At 42.9% G+C, this 15,323-nt stretch overlaps 1 protein-coding gene across 1 annotated transcript in view; it reads left to right on the top strand.

Annotated features, from left to right (window-relative positions):
* Positions 1-6,651, top strand: part of COLEC12 (collectin subfamily member 12) — a 178,643-nt gene extending 171,992 nt beyond the window's left edge. Inside the window, exon 10 of the mRNA XM_008160145.3 lies at positions 5,948-6,651. Coding sequence (XP_008158367.1) covers positions 5,948-5,967 — 20 coding nt within the window. The 3' untranslated portion in view covers positions 5,968-6,651. The remainder of the gene's footprint in view (positions 1-5,947) is intronic.
* Positions 6,652-15,323: the final 8,672 nt, after the last annotated feature.

The raw sequence follows: 15,323 nt of genomic DNA, 5'->3' as shown, positions 1-15,323 counted from the left end.
GCTGTTTGCTCTGCCCTGAGATCCTGCCCCATGAAGCCATTGCTGTTTGCTCCACCCTGAGACTCTGCCCCATCCAAGCTGAGTGCAGAGGCTTTTGCATATGAATGGCCTGGTCCTTTGAATTCTAAACTTACCTAACAAACTGCAGCTGAGTCAGTGAGACCCAGAACATTCAAAAGAAGGCCTAAGGCCCCACAGCAGCTTGCATTGCTTCACAGCTGGGCCTCATCTGGGCACCTCCAAAACCCAAACAGAGAAGAGGTATCTGCAGATCTCTCTGTAGCTCCTGCTGGGTGGCCTCAGGCAGAGGCTAAATTAGCACCTCCTTGGAGATCCAAGAGCTAGTGTACCCAGGGGTCAGAGTGGGACCATCCAGATTACAACTTCTCAGATCCATAAGGGACACACTCAGGGGGGCAGACTCAGTGAGCACCAAAGCCCCACTGAAGCAAGTCTCGTCTCATAAGGATGTCTCCAGCACAGAATATCTCCCAGCGTAGACACAGCTGATCCTCACAGCCAATTGGCCAGGAGGTCAATTCCTCCCAATGATACCAACAACAATCAAGGCTTAACTACAACAAGACTGTGTACACAGCCCACAAAGGGGTGCACCAAGTGTGTCCACCTCAGGTAACTGGGGAGGCTGAGCCACTGGGCCCTATAGGACACCTAGCACACAAACCCCCTTTATCAACTCAGGAAAGCAGCCAAAATGTGGAGACAAAGAAGCAGGTCACAAATGAAAGAAATGTAGGAAAGCAAATGATTGGATATAGAGTTCAAAACCACGGTTATAAGGTTTTTTAAGAATTTTCTAGAAAAGGCCGATAAATTTAGTGAGACCCTAGAGGATATGAAAAAGGACCAACTAGAAATTAAGCATACACGAACTGAAAAAATAATATACAGAGATCCAACAGCAGACTAAGGATCGCAAGAATCAAGTCAAAGATTTGAAATACAAAAAAGCAAAAAACACCCAACCAGAAAAGCAAAAAGCAAAAAGAATCCAAAAATATGAAGATAGTGTAAGGAGCCTCTGGGACAACTTCAAGCGTACCAACATCCGAATTTTTGGGGTGCCAAAAGAAGAGAGAGAGCAAGATACTAAAAACCTATTTGAAGAAATAATGACAGAAAACTTCCCCCACCTGGTGAAAGAAATAGACTTACAAGTCCAGGAAGTGCAGAGAACCCCAAACAAAAGGATTCCAAAGAGGACCACACCAAGACACATTATAATTAAAATGCTAAGAGCAAAAGATAAAGAGAGAATATTAAAAGCAGCAAGAGAAAAAACAGTTACCTACAAGGGAGCACCCATACGACAGTCAGCTGATTTCTCAACAGAAACTATGCAGGCCAGAAGGGGGTGGCAAGAAATATTCAAAGAGATGAATAGCAAGAACCTACAACCAAGATTACTCTACCCAGCAAAGCTATCATTCAGAATTGAAGGGCAGATAAAGAGCTTCACAGGTAAGAGAAAGCTAAAGGAGTTCATCACCGCCAAACCAGTATTATATGAAAAGCTGAAAGGTATTCTTTAAGAAGAGGAAGAAGAAAAAGGTAAAGATAAAAATTATGAACAACAAATACATACCTACCAACAAGTGAATCTAAAAATCAAGTGAATAAAAAAATCTGATGAACAGAATAAACTGGTGAATATAATAGAATCAGGGGCATAGAAAGGGAGTGGACTGACAATTCTCATGGGGAAAGGGGTGTAGAGGGTGCGGGAAGAGACTGGACAAAAATTGTACACCTATGGATGAGAACAGTGGGGGGGGGGCGGTAAGGGCAGAGGGTGGGGTGGGAACCAGGTGGAGGGGAGCTATGGGGGGAAAAAAGAGGAACAATTGTAATAATCTGAACAATAAAGATTAAAAAAAAAAAAAGTACATACCTGGGTTACAGGTTCACACCCTGCCCTGTCGGAGCGAATGCAGAAGGCCACCAATGGATGTGTCTCACATCAATGTTTCTCTTTCTCCCTCTTCCTCCCTCCCTTCCTCTCTCTCTGAAAAGCAACTGAAAAATATTCTCAGGTGAGAATTATTAGCAACACAACAAGAATACCTTAAGACAAATGAAAATGGAAACACAATATACCAAAACTTATGAGATTCAGCAAAGGCAGTTCTAAGAGGGAATCTCATAGTAATAAATGGCTACATCAAGAAACAAGAGAAATCTCAAATAACCTAACTTTACACCTCCAGGAATTAGGAAAAGATCAAATGAAGCCCCAAATTAGTAGATGTAAGGAAATAAAGATAAGAGCAGAAATAAATGAAATGGGGACTAAAACGGCAATAGAAAAGATTGATGAAACCAAGAGCTGGTATTTGAAAAGAATTTTTTTTTAAATGACAAACCTTTCATTAGACTCACACACAAAAAAAAAAAAAGATGGCCATAAATATAATCTGAAATGAAAGAGGGGATATTACAACTCATACCAGAGGAATAAAAAGGATCATAAGAGACTACTAAGAACAGTTATACACCAACAAATTGGACAACATAGAAGAAATAAGTTCCTAGAAACATATAACTTATCAAAACTGAATCATGAAAATATAGAATCCACCCCTGGGTCCGGGTGAGGCCATGTGTCCCTGGATCTGGGTGAGGCCTCGCGCACCTAGGCCCGGGTGAGGCCTCGCGCCCCAGGGTCCGGGTGAGGCCACGCGCCCCAGGGTCCGGGTGAGGCCTCGCGCGCCTAGGTCCGGGTGAGGCCTCGCGCCCCTGGGTCTGGGAGAGGCCACGCGCCCCTGGGTCTGGGAGAGGCCATGTGTCCCTGGATCCGGGTGAGGCCATGTGTCCCTGGGTCTGGGAGAGGCCACGCGCCCGCGGGTCCGGGTGAGGCCATGTGTCCCTGGATCCGGGGGAGGCCTCGCGCACCTAGGTCCGGGTGAGGCCACGCGCCCCTGGGTCTGGGAGAGGCCACGCGCCCCTAGGTCCAGGTGAGGCCATGTGACCCTGGATCCGGGTGAGGCCTCGCGCACATAGGCCCGGGTGAGGCCACGCGCCCCTAGGTCCGGGTGAGACCATGTGTCCCTGGATCTGGGTGAGGCCTCGCGCACCTAAGTCCAGGTGAGGCCACGCGCCCCTGGGTCTGGGAGAGGCCACGCGTCCCTGGGTCCGGGTGAGGCCATGCGCCCCTGGATCCGGGTGAGGCCACGCGCCCCTGGGTCTGGGAGAGGCCACGCGCCCCTGGACCCGGGTGTGGCTGGGTCCCTGGGCCCGGGTGAGGCCACGCGCCCCTGGGTCCGGGTGAGGCCTTGCGCCCCTGGGATCGGGTGAAGCCGGATCCTGGGTCCGGGTGAGGCCGTGTGCCCCTGGATCCATCCGGGTGAGGCTGGGTCCCGGGCCCGGGTGAGGCCACGTGCCCCTTGGGTATGGGTGAGGCCACGTGCCCCTTAGTCCGGGTGAAGCCGTGCCCCTGGGTCCGGCCGAGACCAAACCAGAGGGAGTCGGACCTCCGTTACCACCATTTGTCCACCATCCAGAGCTGAGGGGTCAGTGCTGACATGTACACATAAGGAACTGGTGGACATTGAAATTGGGTCTCAAAAGAACTGTTGGTCCAGAAAGAAACTCACTACAGACTGATTCATTTGCCTGTCAGCATAACTATTATTGCTCGTCTCACATTCAGTTCTTATAAGTATATATCTAGTGACATATGATCTCGCTCATCTGGGGGAAATGATGAACAACATAGACTGAGGAACAAGAACAGAACCAGAAACAAGGAGGCATCGATTGGACTATCGGGCCTCAGAGGGAGGATAGGGGAGGGTGGGGGGAGGGGGAGAGTTCAACCAAAGGACTTGTGTGCATGCATATGAGCCTATCCAACGGTTAAGTTCAACAGGGGGTTGGGGCATGCGTGGGGAGGGGGGTGGGATGGGAATGGGGGGATGAGGACAAATATGTGACACCTTAATCAATAAAGAAATTTAAAAAAATAAAAAAATAAAAAATAAAAAATAAAAGAAAAAAATATATATAGAATCCAAATAGATCAGTTATTAGTAAGGAGGTGGAATCAGTATTCAGAAGCCTCCCAACAAACAAAATCCAGGACCAGATGGCTTTACTGATAAATTCCACCAGACAGCCCTAACTGGTTTGACTCAGTGGATAGAGTGTTGGCCTGTGGACTGAAAGGTCCCAGGTTCGATTCCCGTCAAGGGCATGTACCTTGGTTGTGGGCACATCCCCAGTAGGAGGTGTGCAGGAGGCAGCTGATTGATGTTTCTCTCTCACTGATGTTTCGAACTCTCTATCCCTCTCCCTTCCTCTCTGTAAAAAATCAATAAGATATATATATTTTTTAAAAATTCCACCAGACGTTTAAAGAACTATAAGATACTGCTGAAAGAAATTGAAGAAGACACAAATAAATGGCAAGATATTTTGTAATTATGGATTGGAAGAATTAATACTGTTAAAATGGCCATACATACCAAAGGAATCTACAGATTCGGTGCAATTCCCATCAAAATCCCTCTGGCATTTTTCACAAAAATGTAACAAATAATACTAAATGTGTATAGAACCACAAAAGACCCCACATAGCCAAAGTAATCTTGTGAAAGGAAAAAAGAAAAAAAAAAGGGCTGGAGGATTCACACTTCCTGATTTCAAACTATATTACAAAGTATAGTAATCAAAACAGTATGGTGTTGGCACAAAAACAAACAATAGCCTGGTTGGTGTGGCTCAGTAGTTGAGCATCGATCCAGAAACCAAGAGGTCACTGGTTTGATTCCTGATTAGGGCACATGCCCACGTTTTGGGCTCAATCCCAAATAGAGGGCATGCAGGAGGCAGCAGATCAATGATTCTCTCATATCATTGATGTTTATATCTCTCTTTCCCTCTTCCTTCCTCTCTCTAAAAATCTATAAAAACTTATTTTAAAAAACAGACAATAGATCAATGGAACAAAATAGAAAACCCAAAAATAAACCCATGGATTTATGGTCAATTAATTTATGACAAAGGAGCCAAGAATATACAATGGGGAAAGGACCATCTCTTCAGTAAATGGTGCAGAAAACTGGACAGCCATATGCAAAAGAATAACACTGGACCACTATCTTACACACAAAAATTAACTCAAATTGACTTAAAGACTTGAATATAAGACCTGAAATCATAAAACTCCTAGAAGAAAACAGGCAATAAGCTCCTTGACATCTGTCTTGGCAATAATTTTTTGGATTTTACACCAAAAGAAAAGGCAACAAAAGCAAAAAATAAACAAGTGTGACTATATCAAACTAAAAAGCCTCTGGCATAGCAAAGAAAACCATTAACAAAATGAAAATGTAACCTACTGAGTGGAAGATGATTTTGCAAATCATAGATCTGGTTGGGGAATAATACACAAAATATTTTTTTTAAAAAAATCTCATACAACTCTAGCAAAAAAAGTATCCAATTTAAAAATGGCAGATGATCTGAATAGAGCCTTTCCCAAAGACATACAGATGGCCAACAGGCACATTAAAAGATGCTCAACATCAGTCATCATCAGGGAGATGCAAATCAAAACCACAATAACACCACATACCTATTAGAATGGTCATTATAAAAAGAAAAAAAGAAGTACGTGCTAGAGAAAAACACAAATATCTAAACAAGAGACTACAGTAGAGAGAGTGACAAGCTACCCAAGTTTGTTTCCCTTGTTTGGTCATTTGGGATTTGAGTTGGGACCACACTTCCCCAGAATAGGCTCCTTCAAAATGAATCTTACCTTTCACTTCACCTGAATAAGAACTGCTAGGCATTTCTTTGGAAAAATAAACATTATTAAATGATGTATTTTGGAATCTTTCCTATAAAAAAACACATGTTGTTTTTTTTTTAATTGTACATTAATGTTATTCTTTTAACACCTATCCTTTTCCCTCTCTTTTAGTACTATCATCTTCATTATAATGGACTGTGATAATAACATGAGCAAATTTTCGGACAGTTCTCAAAGGCAAAGGATACTTCCTTCTGATTGTATCACCTGCTCACCAGATTGGAAAAAGCACTGAAAACCAATTCCTGAAGAAATTGACAGCTAATGTTCTTTACCATTTGCCATCACTCAAGGACTTTGGAACTAAAATGTTCCCCCAGTATGAAATATTGATTTTCAGTATGCAAGTGGACTGAATCACATAGATTTATCAGCCAGTAACTGTACAGTGTACGCAAATCGTATCTTCCAAAACATGGAATGCTCTGAGTATAAAAAGATTATCATTGGTTGTTGAGCTTTAGGAAGAACTTACACATATACTGTGTAAACAGTACCTGACATTTCTAAAATCCCAAATGTAGGAAAAATATGCAGACATAGAGATATATAGGCCAACTCTTAATAATATGAAATGTACTTAAAGAGCTTTTAAAACTGTATTTTTGTACAAAATATGTGCCTTTTTACAATTCCCCCCCCCCCTTTTTTTTGCCGTTGTTGCCATTTTACCAATATAATACATGGAGCCAAAGAAAACAATATGGTACTAATAAAAACTCATAGGGTTTCTTGTCAGATTTAATTTTACCCAATGGCAAAGAATTTTTTAGTTGTGGTTTTAAAAAGCAATTAAACATGTGTGTGTACATATATATTTTTAAACATTATCATTTCCTCAGAGGAGTCAATCATGGGAAATATCTAGAAATACCCTTACAGATTTTGCCAGTGTAGTTAAGCCTGAGCACATACATGGCTCAGTCAAGTGGGCTGTGCATTGAGCCCATCAGCAACCAACACCCTTGCTGTGTGCCTGGCCAAGCCCAGAGCTTAACTCAGGATGTGCCTCTCCTCATTTTGGTGGGGCCGGGGTGGCGGAGAGGCGTCTGTTGGGAAGAGTAGAGCACCTGAATCTGGCTATCTAGAAGATCCTGATTTATGGCTGAGGTATGAATTTACTTGGTTTTAGACCCATACCAGAGCTGATACCGACGGTCAAGAATGCATGGCATCCCATCAGCCAAAGGCAGAGATGCTAGAAAGATGGGGACAGCTATGTGCTACCTGGAAGGTTTGTTTTAAGTCAGGTTCTAAAAATAACATAATTTAAAAAAAAAATTTACATACTTCTAAGGCACATGCATGATGAATGCAAGAATAAACTTTTGGCCACTTTGAACTTTTGCAAAGAACCTTTCCTCTGAGCCTATTTTTCGTCTACTCCTCGATTTGCCATTGAAAAGTCTAACATGAACTGTGCTTAAAATAAGCACCAGATATAACCGATGCTCAAAGGTAAGATTCCCATCCAACAGATTCCCTCTCCACCCCTCCCCAAGCCCCCCCCCCGGCAGTGCTGCTACCCATTCCAAATACTATGGTAAAAGAATAAAGACAATTTGACTTTCACATCTGCTGCTCCTGGACTGTGTCGCCTTGCTCCTGGTCACCATTCATGCTGTCTCTGCAGCACAGGAACGGCCATCTCCTCAGCACCTTTATGCCCTGCCCTCCTGTGCATGTGGCCTGGTCAGGCTGGCAGGACCAACCCTCGTCTGGGCCCTGCATCACAGAGCAGGTACTGGACTCTGGTATTTCTTCAGGCTCAAGACCTTTTATAGACTAAATTCAATCCTCTTTTTCGTCAGAAGCAACCTGAAATTAAATGTCTGATTGCTATCATCAGAAAAGAATAGTGCTACTCCAGCACTATCCCAGCCCTAATGACTTATCGAGTGTTTATCATTTGTCTGCCACTGTATGGAGGGCTTCAATCAGATGACCTCAAGGCATCCTCTCAGCAGCCCTATGAAGTAGGTCTTCCTACATTCCCCATTTTACAGAGAAAGGAGGGGCTCAGGGAGGTGATATGATCTGCTGGGTCACCATCACCAAGGAGTGATGCAGGGTTCAGACTTGAGCTTTGAAAAGCTCCTAATTTTCTTTAAGTACCAGGGTCCTTCTTAATACGCACACTGAATAAAATCAGATGAATATTGCACATATAAGAAGCCTCGTGTATGTTACGCCTTTGGATATTCAGCTATTTACACACCAGGTTTCTATTCACCTACTCACAACACATACTCTTTGGGGAAGAAAGTTTGGGTAAATATGATGAGGTTTTCAAGCACTTGGCTTGCTACATGTTATGAGCAGATGGAAAACATTTTTCTTTTTTTTATTGTTTAGGATATTACAAATAGTAGTACATGTCTCCTTTTTTTAATGCACAACTTGCGGGGGGGGGGGCATGGGCTTTTTTTTTTCCTCTTCAATAATCAATGTTCATCAGCTCTTCCCCTATACTTCCAATTTGTAGTAGAGTTTAAGCTAAAGCAGACAACCAATTAGCAATAGCTGCTCCCATTAAAAAACCCACAAACAAAAAAACCCACAGATGTTTAAAAACTCTATAAATCAGGTGGTACCAATACCAAGCATGTGTATTTTGCCTCCGATCACAAAGCTGATCTCTTCTTAAAAAGCATATTAACTCATTTATGACTCACACAAAAATAATATTAATTATACTTATTACTTTCACATACATTATCTTTTCTAACCTTGGTGCAAAACCTATAGTACTTACTCTAGAAAATGAGGGAACGGAGGTTAAGATTTGCCTATTGCTCACATTGCTGTCACAGCCGTTTTCAAAAATTCAAATCCGATCAGGTTCCCCATTTTTATATCCCTAAATCCAAGTCCATCTACCCTTTACCCCCAGCTTACAATCTTCCAAAGGATCTGAGTTACTTACAGGACATCCATGCAGGGGCCATAATGCCCTTGGTGACCAGGTTCTCAGCCACACCTCTCACCTTTCTCCCAGCTGCAACTCCAAGCACCAGAACAGCCTTACAATCCACCTGCACTTTCCTCCATGCCTTTTTTTTTTTTTTTTTTTTTTAGTAAACAAATTTTGTATTCGTTTTAATTAGGTTTTCAGCTGCATTTGTCTTTGGAGGCTTTTAAAAAAGAAAAGCGAATTAGGTCCACTTCAATGTCTACCTGCAATGATGTCTATCTTTCTTGATTTTCCATTTTGCAGCTTTCTTTTGAATATGTTCTCTCGTAGAGGATTTGTGTCCATGCTCTTTCTTACCCCATACTTTACCTGGATTTCCTTTCCTACCCTTTTTACCTGAAGAGTACCTCCTTTAAGACTGAGTTCAAGCATCACTTCTTGCCTGAATCCTTTCTCAACAAAAACACCCTAAAGGTAGAGCTGGTTCCTTCTTCCAGGCCAAATGCTATGTACAAGTGCTCTAGGCAATATGAAAGAAAACTCTGTACTGCATTAGAAAATCTACAGGTTAGCTGAGAAGTCTAAAAATTACTGAATTAAGAAGAAGGTGAATGTAACCAGTCAATTATGAAACATTAAAATAACTGAAGAATGAGAGAAGTCAGACAGGAGAAATGAAGGAATTTATGTTGATATTAGTTGGTTATTTCATAGCCAACATATTGAATGTGTGTATAATATACATATTACTCCATCAAAATGAATGGAAGATTGAGTGAAAAGATTCAGGTTGTAAAACAGATTTCATTCTATTGACCAGCATATAGCCAAGTCAGGGAAAAGCTCTAGAAACCAGTTCTAAATGGCAGTGGAATAGAATACCTCTTTTCTTCCTGTTATACTCAACAGACTTAGTACAGGCAAACTTTTCAAGTTTTTTAACAAGATGTTTCTTTGTAAAATAGCAACATTTTCCTGGGAAGAATCCCTTAATGGCATGGCATTATATCCCTTTTATAAATCATAAAGCAGATGTTGAAAAGTTTTTGCTCCACCTATTCATCCTTTTTCCTTTCTTAGATATCCTTGTTCAAATAAGCACATATCACCCCATAGTCAAAAGTCCAGAGAAAAACAGGTTTTCGGAAAACCTACGTTACTTTGCCAGAGGCAGAGCCCTTGGTTTTCAAATTTTCAATGAATGAGCTTATGAATGAGCTATCTCAGTCCAGCCCTGCCTGCCATGGCCAGGATTGTGTCCCAGTCTCCAGCCTTCATCCAAGGACTTATTAGCCCTAAATCTGCAAAGCAGGGATAACTCATGCAACTTAGGCAAGAGTCAGCTGCCAGTGAGGAGACTCCTACCAACAGCTCATCCAAAGAGGTCACTAAGTGGGCTTAGCCAAAGGGTCTCCATTTAGTCCTCTTGGCCAGGAATGGAGAATTGTCCTTTGGCCCATCTTCCAAACTTGGGTGCCAGGGTTTGCTGTATTCTTTAATCATTGCTCATTGCCATGACCTGTAAAATCATGCCTGAAAGCTGAAGGGAATTATAAGATTCTTAAAATCAATGGCTGTGCTCTGGAGCAAAGGAGCTAGGCCAGGCCCCACGTAACCAAGCACAAAGTGCTGTGTAGTAGTTATGAGAGCACCTACTATGGGTTAGGAACATGACATATTCTATCCCCAACCCCTATGTAAAGAAACTGAAAACTGGACAGCTTAAGTAATTTTTCCAAGAACTGAGATTTGAACCCATGGTCACCTAGCTCCCACTGCACCATGCTGTCTTTTATGCTCCAACAGTGACCTTCCTGTCAGCCTGAGCTTCTTGCATTGTACTTTATTTGTCACAAGAAATTGGCCAAGTCACCAAGATTACCTCTTTCCTAACAGAACCAGGGAGCTAATGGAGGAATCCCAATTTGCACACTTTAGATAAAATTACTAAACCCTTAGTTGTCAATGAGCAAAGAGGCCAAAGTCAACTTGGTGCCTGATGCCACAGAAGTCCAAAGAGGTAAGTTTGCAGAAACCACCTAGATTCTAGAGATGCTGGACTTCACAGTTTTCTGATATAACTAGAGGCCGGTGCACAAATTCGTGCACCAGTGGGGTCCCTCGGTCTGGCCTGTGGGATTGGGCCGAAACCGGCTCTCCAACATCCCCTAAGGGGTCCTGGATTGCGAGAGGGTGCAGGCCAGGCCAAAGGACCCCACCAGTGCACAATCAGGGCTGAGGAGGGACACGAGGGAGGGACCACAGGAGGGCTCCAGGGCATGTCTGGCCCATCTCGCTCAATCCCGATGTCAGACCTCAGCAGCAAGCTAACCTACTGGTCAAAGTGTCTGCCCCCTGATGGTCAGAGCATGTCATAGCAACTGGTCGACTGTCTGCTCCCTGGTGGTCAGTGCATGTCATAGCGAGTGGTTGAGTGGCCTTAGCATATCATTAGCATATTGCACTTTGATTGGTTCAACGGATGACCGGACAACTGGACACTTAGCATATTAGGCTTCTATTATATAGGATTAGTGTCAAATAAGAGATGGGCTTTGGAGCCAAATTTTCTTATTTTCTTCAAATCCGTACCTTCCTCCACCCAGGTTTCTTATGTAATGTAAAGTACTGTATATCCTTGCTGACATTCTACTCTTTAGAACCTTCCTCTACTGCACACCCAGAATAAAATGCTGCAAGGACACACCACTCCTGGGGAGCTCCTCACAATCAGCAATACCTCAGTGGTACATCTGGCCCCAGGATCAGGACTTCTGAGCATGCATAGACAGAGCACAGCCCTGTCAGAGGTAACCCATGAGCCCCTCATCCAAAAACTGTCTTCATTCCTATCTTACTGGGCTTCTCTACAGCATTTGAAACTGCTGAAACTGAAAACTCCTTTCGCCACTCCAGTGTTTGTTTTGGAATCAGGCAGACCTAGAGCCGACCCAGCAAGGAGCCCCGCATCCTCCCCTCTCTCTAGTGTGATGTTGGGCCAACTGGTCAACCTCTCAGGACCTCGGTTTCCTCATAGGTGAGGATGCACAGATGATACTTTGGAGATGCTATCCAAGATTTCTCCTTCTGATTCCTTGTGCCCTTTCCCTTGCCTTCATCATTCAGACAATGAAACAAACAGAATCCTAAACTGATTTGTATTGAATGTGATCTTAAGCTTTTCATAATATTTATCTCTAGGGGGAAAAATGAGCAAACTAAACAAAAGCAGTTTTCCATAAACACTGTTCTTAGGGGAAAGGCAAATATGCTGAAATCAAAGAAATAACTGCTCACCTGTGAGTTTTAAAATTAGGCTTTTTAGGAGCCTAGAATGGAGACAATATATTGAAAACAAAGCAATTTTTTTTTTTTTTTTCTGCAGCAGGCACGGGGCTTGGGAGAGAAAAATGTTTGAGAGACACAATGTTGAACTCCTAAGGGACTAGGATCTAGACCAGTGGCTCCCAACGTGGGGCACACGCCCCACAGGGGGGAGGCAATTTGATTTTTAAGGGAGACATTTTGAGAATGAATTATTAACAGTGAATTTTTTGTATTTCTTATGGTTCTAGGGGCCTCATATACTATATTGACATATTTATGCATTTTTCTCTGTTTTAAAACTTTATTTGCTATTTTTTCATATCATTTCATATTATTACTAGAGACCTGGTGCATGAAATTCGTGCACAAGTATGGTCCCTAGGCCTGGCGATCAGGACCAATCAGGGCCTTCAGGCTGCCGGCCAGGGCCTTCCTCCGTTTCGTGCCACCCCCTGGTGTTCAGCACATGTCATAGCGAGCGGTCGAACTCCCAGTTGGTTGAACTCCCGAGGGGACAATTTACATATTAGCCTTTTATTATATAGAATTATTTTAACAATTTCTTAGTGATTTCTTCCTCAGTACTTCAACTGTCCTTTCTTTCTTTAATTTTTCTCTTTTATGGATGTTATGTTCTTTGGAAGCTTGTTTAGACCAAGTTAATGGCCTTTTAGGTTTCCTCCATGTGAATAGGAGTTCACTTTTTGAATAATAATAACTATATGTCACGGGGGGGGGGTGGACATCAGGATTTTAGAGTTGCTTAGGTGGGGCATGGCCAAAAAAAGGTTGGGAACCACTGACCTAGACAATTCTGCAGCGTTTATACTATGAGCTGAAAAAAGAAAAAAAAAGAAAAATGTAAGATGACATAAACAGATTTTTTTCTGCTTAAAAAAAGACAAAGATTAATTCATTGCTGTGGGGAAAAGGGACAGCAGGGCTATAGCCAACATTTAGGTCCCAAAGAAGTACCCCTTCCATTGATCAAAAACCTTGGGCAGAAGGGGAGAGAGAAATCCCAGATAATCTTACAGGGTATCCAGGGCCAAAGAGACCATTGCCTAGCTCAGAGAATTCAAGTCTTATGAAGAAGACTCATATCCAGCTTGGCCCCAGAGGAGCAGCCTAACAATAGGGCTGAGGGAACCTCCTGGTCAGGTGACCCTCAGGGCAGCTTCATAGACCCATAAGCAAAAGGTTCCTGAGTCTCTGGACAAACAGGTAAGCGATTGAGCAGGAGACATAGTCCCAGAGCAGCCAGGGTATGAAACAAGGAGGAGGAGGGTATGATCCTCACAGACATGACAGGAAACCACGAGGACCATGAAGACTAGAAAAGACAAACTTCTACTCGGGAAAATGCCGCAAGGACGGAGGCCGGTGTCCACCTCTCCCCTCAAGACAGTATTTAAGCCAATGACCCAGAAACTTAGCTCACCTCCAGCGACAAGGGGTGAAGGAGAGGAGTGGGGGGAAACTTGCTTTCATTGGGTTTAAAACTGTACCAGCTACATTTAAGTCCAGAAGTAACTGAGCTACCTTGAGTTGACAAAATTTAACTTTCTACTCTCTGTGGAAATTGGCATGTCCTGACTACGGAAGAAATGTACATATATGGAAAGCTGAATATTCCAACTACAGAATTTAAACTTGCCAAATGTAAAAGGGGTGTGCTAACACCTAACTCATAGAATTACTGCCAGTTTTAAGTGAGTCCAATACGAAAAGCACCTAGCACAGTGTCTGGCACATAAGATGCAGGGAAAGATCTGAAGTCCTTTTCCTTCCTGCTTCTCTCTGGTTCAGCTCAGGATATAACAGGGTTTTGGTCATCCCAGACCATCATATGCCCCAGTTCTATGTATAGACAAAAGAGGTAGTTCCTACAGAAGCAGGGTCGGCTCCACCCACGGAGAAGATGGGACCCCATGTAGAAAGCAGGGAAGTAGTTGTGTTTTTTTAAAAAACTGGGCTGTTAAGTAACTCAACCCTCCTAGGGACTTTGTAGTCTCTGAGTCTTCAAGACTCTCAGGGAATTACTGACTGTCCTCTCCAGCACTGTATGTGGAAGAGATTTCAGGAGGAAGGGAGGAGGGAGTGGTTTATGTTTTTCCATGCTTATTCTAGACAAGAAGTCAGCCTACTACAGCCTGTGAGCCACATACGGTCCACTGTCTGTTTTTATAAAGTTTTATTGAAACACAGCTGTGCTCATTGGTTTATGTGCTGTCCGTGGCTGCTTTTGAACTACAAGGGCAGAGATGAAAATATTTACTATCTGTTTCTTTATAGAAATTTGCCAAACCCTGTACTAGACAGTAATAACTTATCCTTCTATAGCGCTTAGAAAGCATGTCATACATATAATTTCATTTATTTCAGAAAAACATCTCGATGGATGAGTATATTTCATCACCCACAGTATTGCAGTGTCACTATGTTTCCTACTTTACAAAATGAAGAAGCTGAGGCTCAAGGTGTTAACGGACTGGGCACTGAGTAGCAGAAGGGTCCTCAAACCCAGCACTGTTTCCATCCCACTGTCCCTCCACTCTCCCTACAAGAACAACATCCTAATGTGACCTGATAAAAGTCTGAAGGGCACACAGAATCATCTTGAGGAGCTTTAAAAGCAAGGTCATACTTTAAACAACCTCTCTTGTAAGAGGTCTCCAACAAAGCACCACTCATCAGAAATGTTCCCCTGGGGCTACCCTTAGAAGTGCAAAGCGTGTGGAAGCAGGTGTGGCTCAGTGGTTGAGCACTGACCCATGAACCAGGAGGTCACAGTTTGATTCCGGTCAGTCAGGGCACATGCCCGCTTTGGGGCCTCGATCCCCAGTAGTGGACGTGCAGGAGGTAGACTATCAATGATTCTCTCGCATCATTGATGTTTCTATTCCTCTCTCCCTCTCCCTTTTTCTCTCTGAAATCAATAAAAACATCTTTTTAAAAAGTGCTCACCCAATCCAAGGCCACATGAAGGTCCATGCCAATGGATATAAGGTTGGTGGCCATGACCTTGAGATCATGCAACATGTGTCTCAAGCTGCAAAAGAAAATACCTTACTTATATCACCCCAGAGACATGTTATAAAAATAGCATGTCAAGTATGGTTGTCAAAAGGTTAAAAATATAATTCTCATAGAAATATATAGTGGGCACATGTTATTAATGAAGAAACTAGCAGGATAGAAAAACTGGTTCAAAGAAGTACACAAGTCATGAATGTATATATAGTC

Source organism: Eptesicus fuscus, chromosome 12 (assembly GCF_027574615.1).
Source record: "Eptesicus fuscus isolate TK198812 chromosome 12, DD_ASM_mEF_20220401, whole genome shotgun sequence".
NCBI lineage: Eukaryota > Metazoa > Chordata > Mammalia > Chiroptera > Vespertilionidae > Eptesicus > Eptesicus fuscus.
Note: the sequence above shows the minus strand (reverse complement) of the source record. Positions and strands in the feature narration are given on the sequence as shown.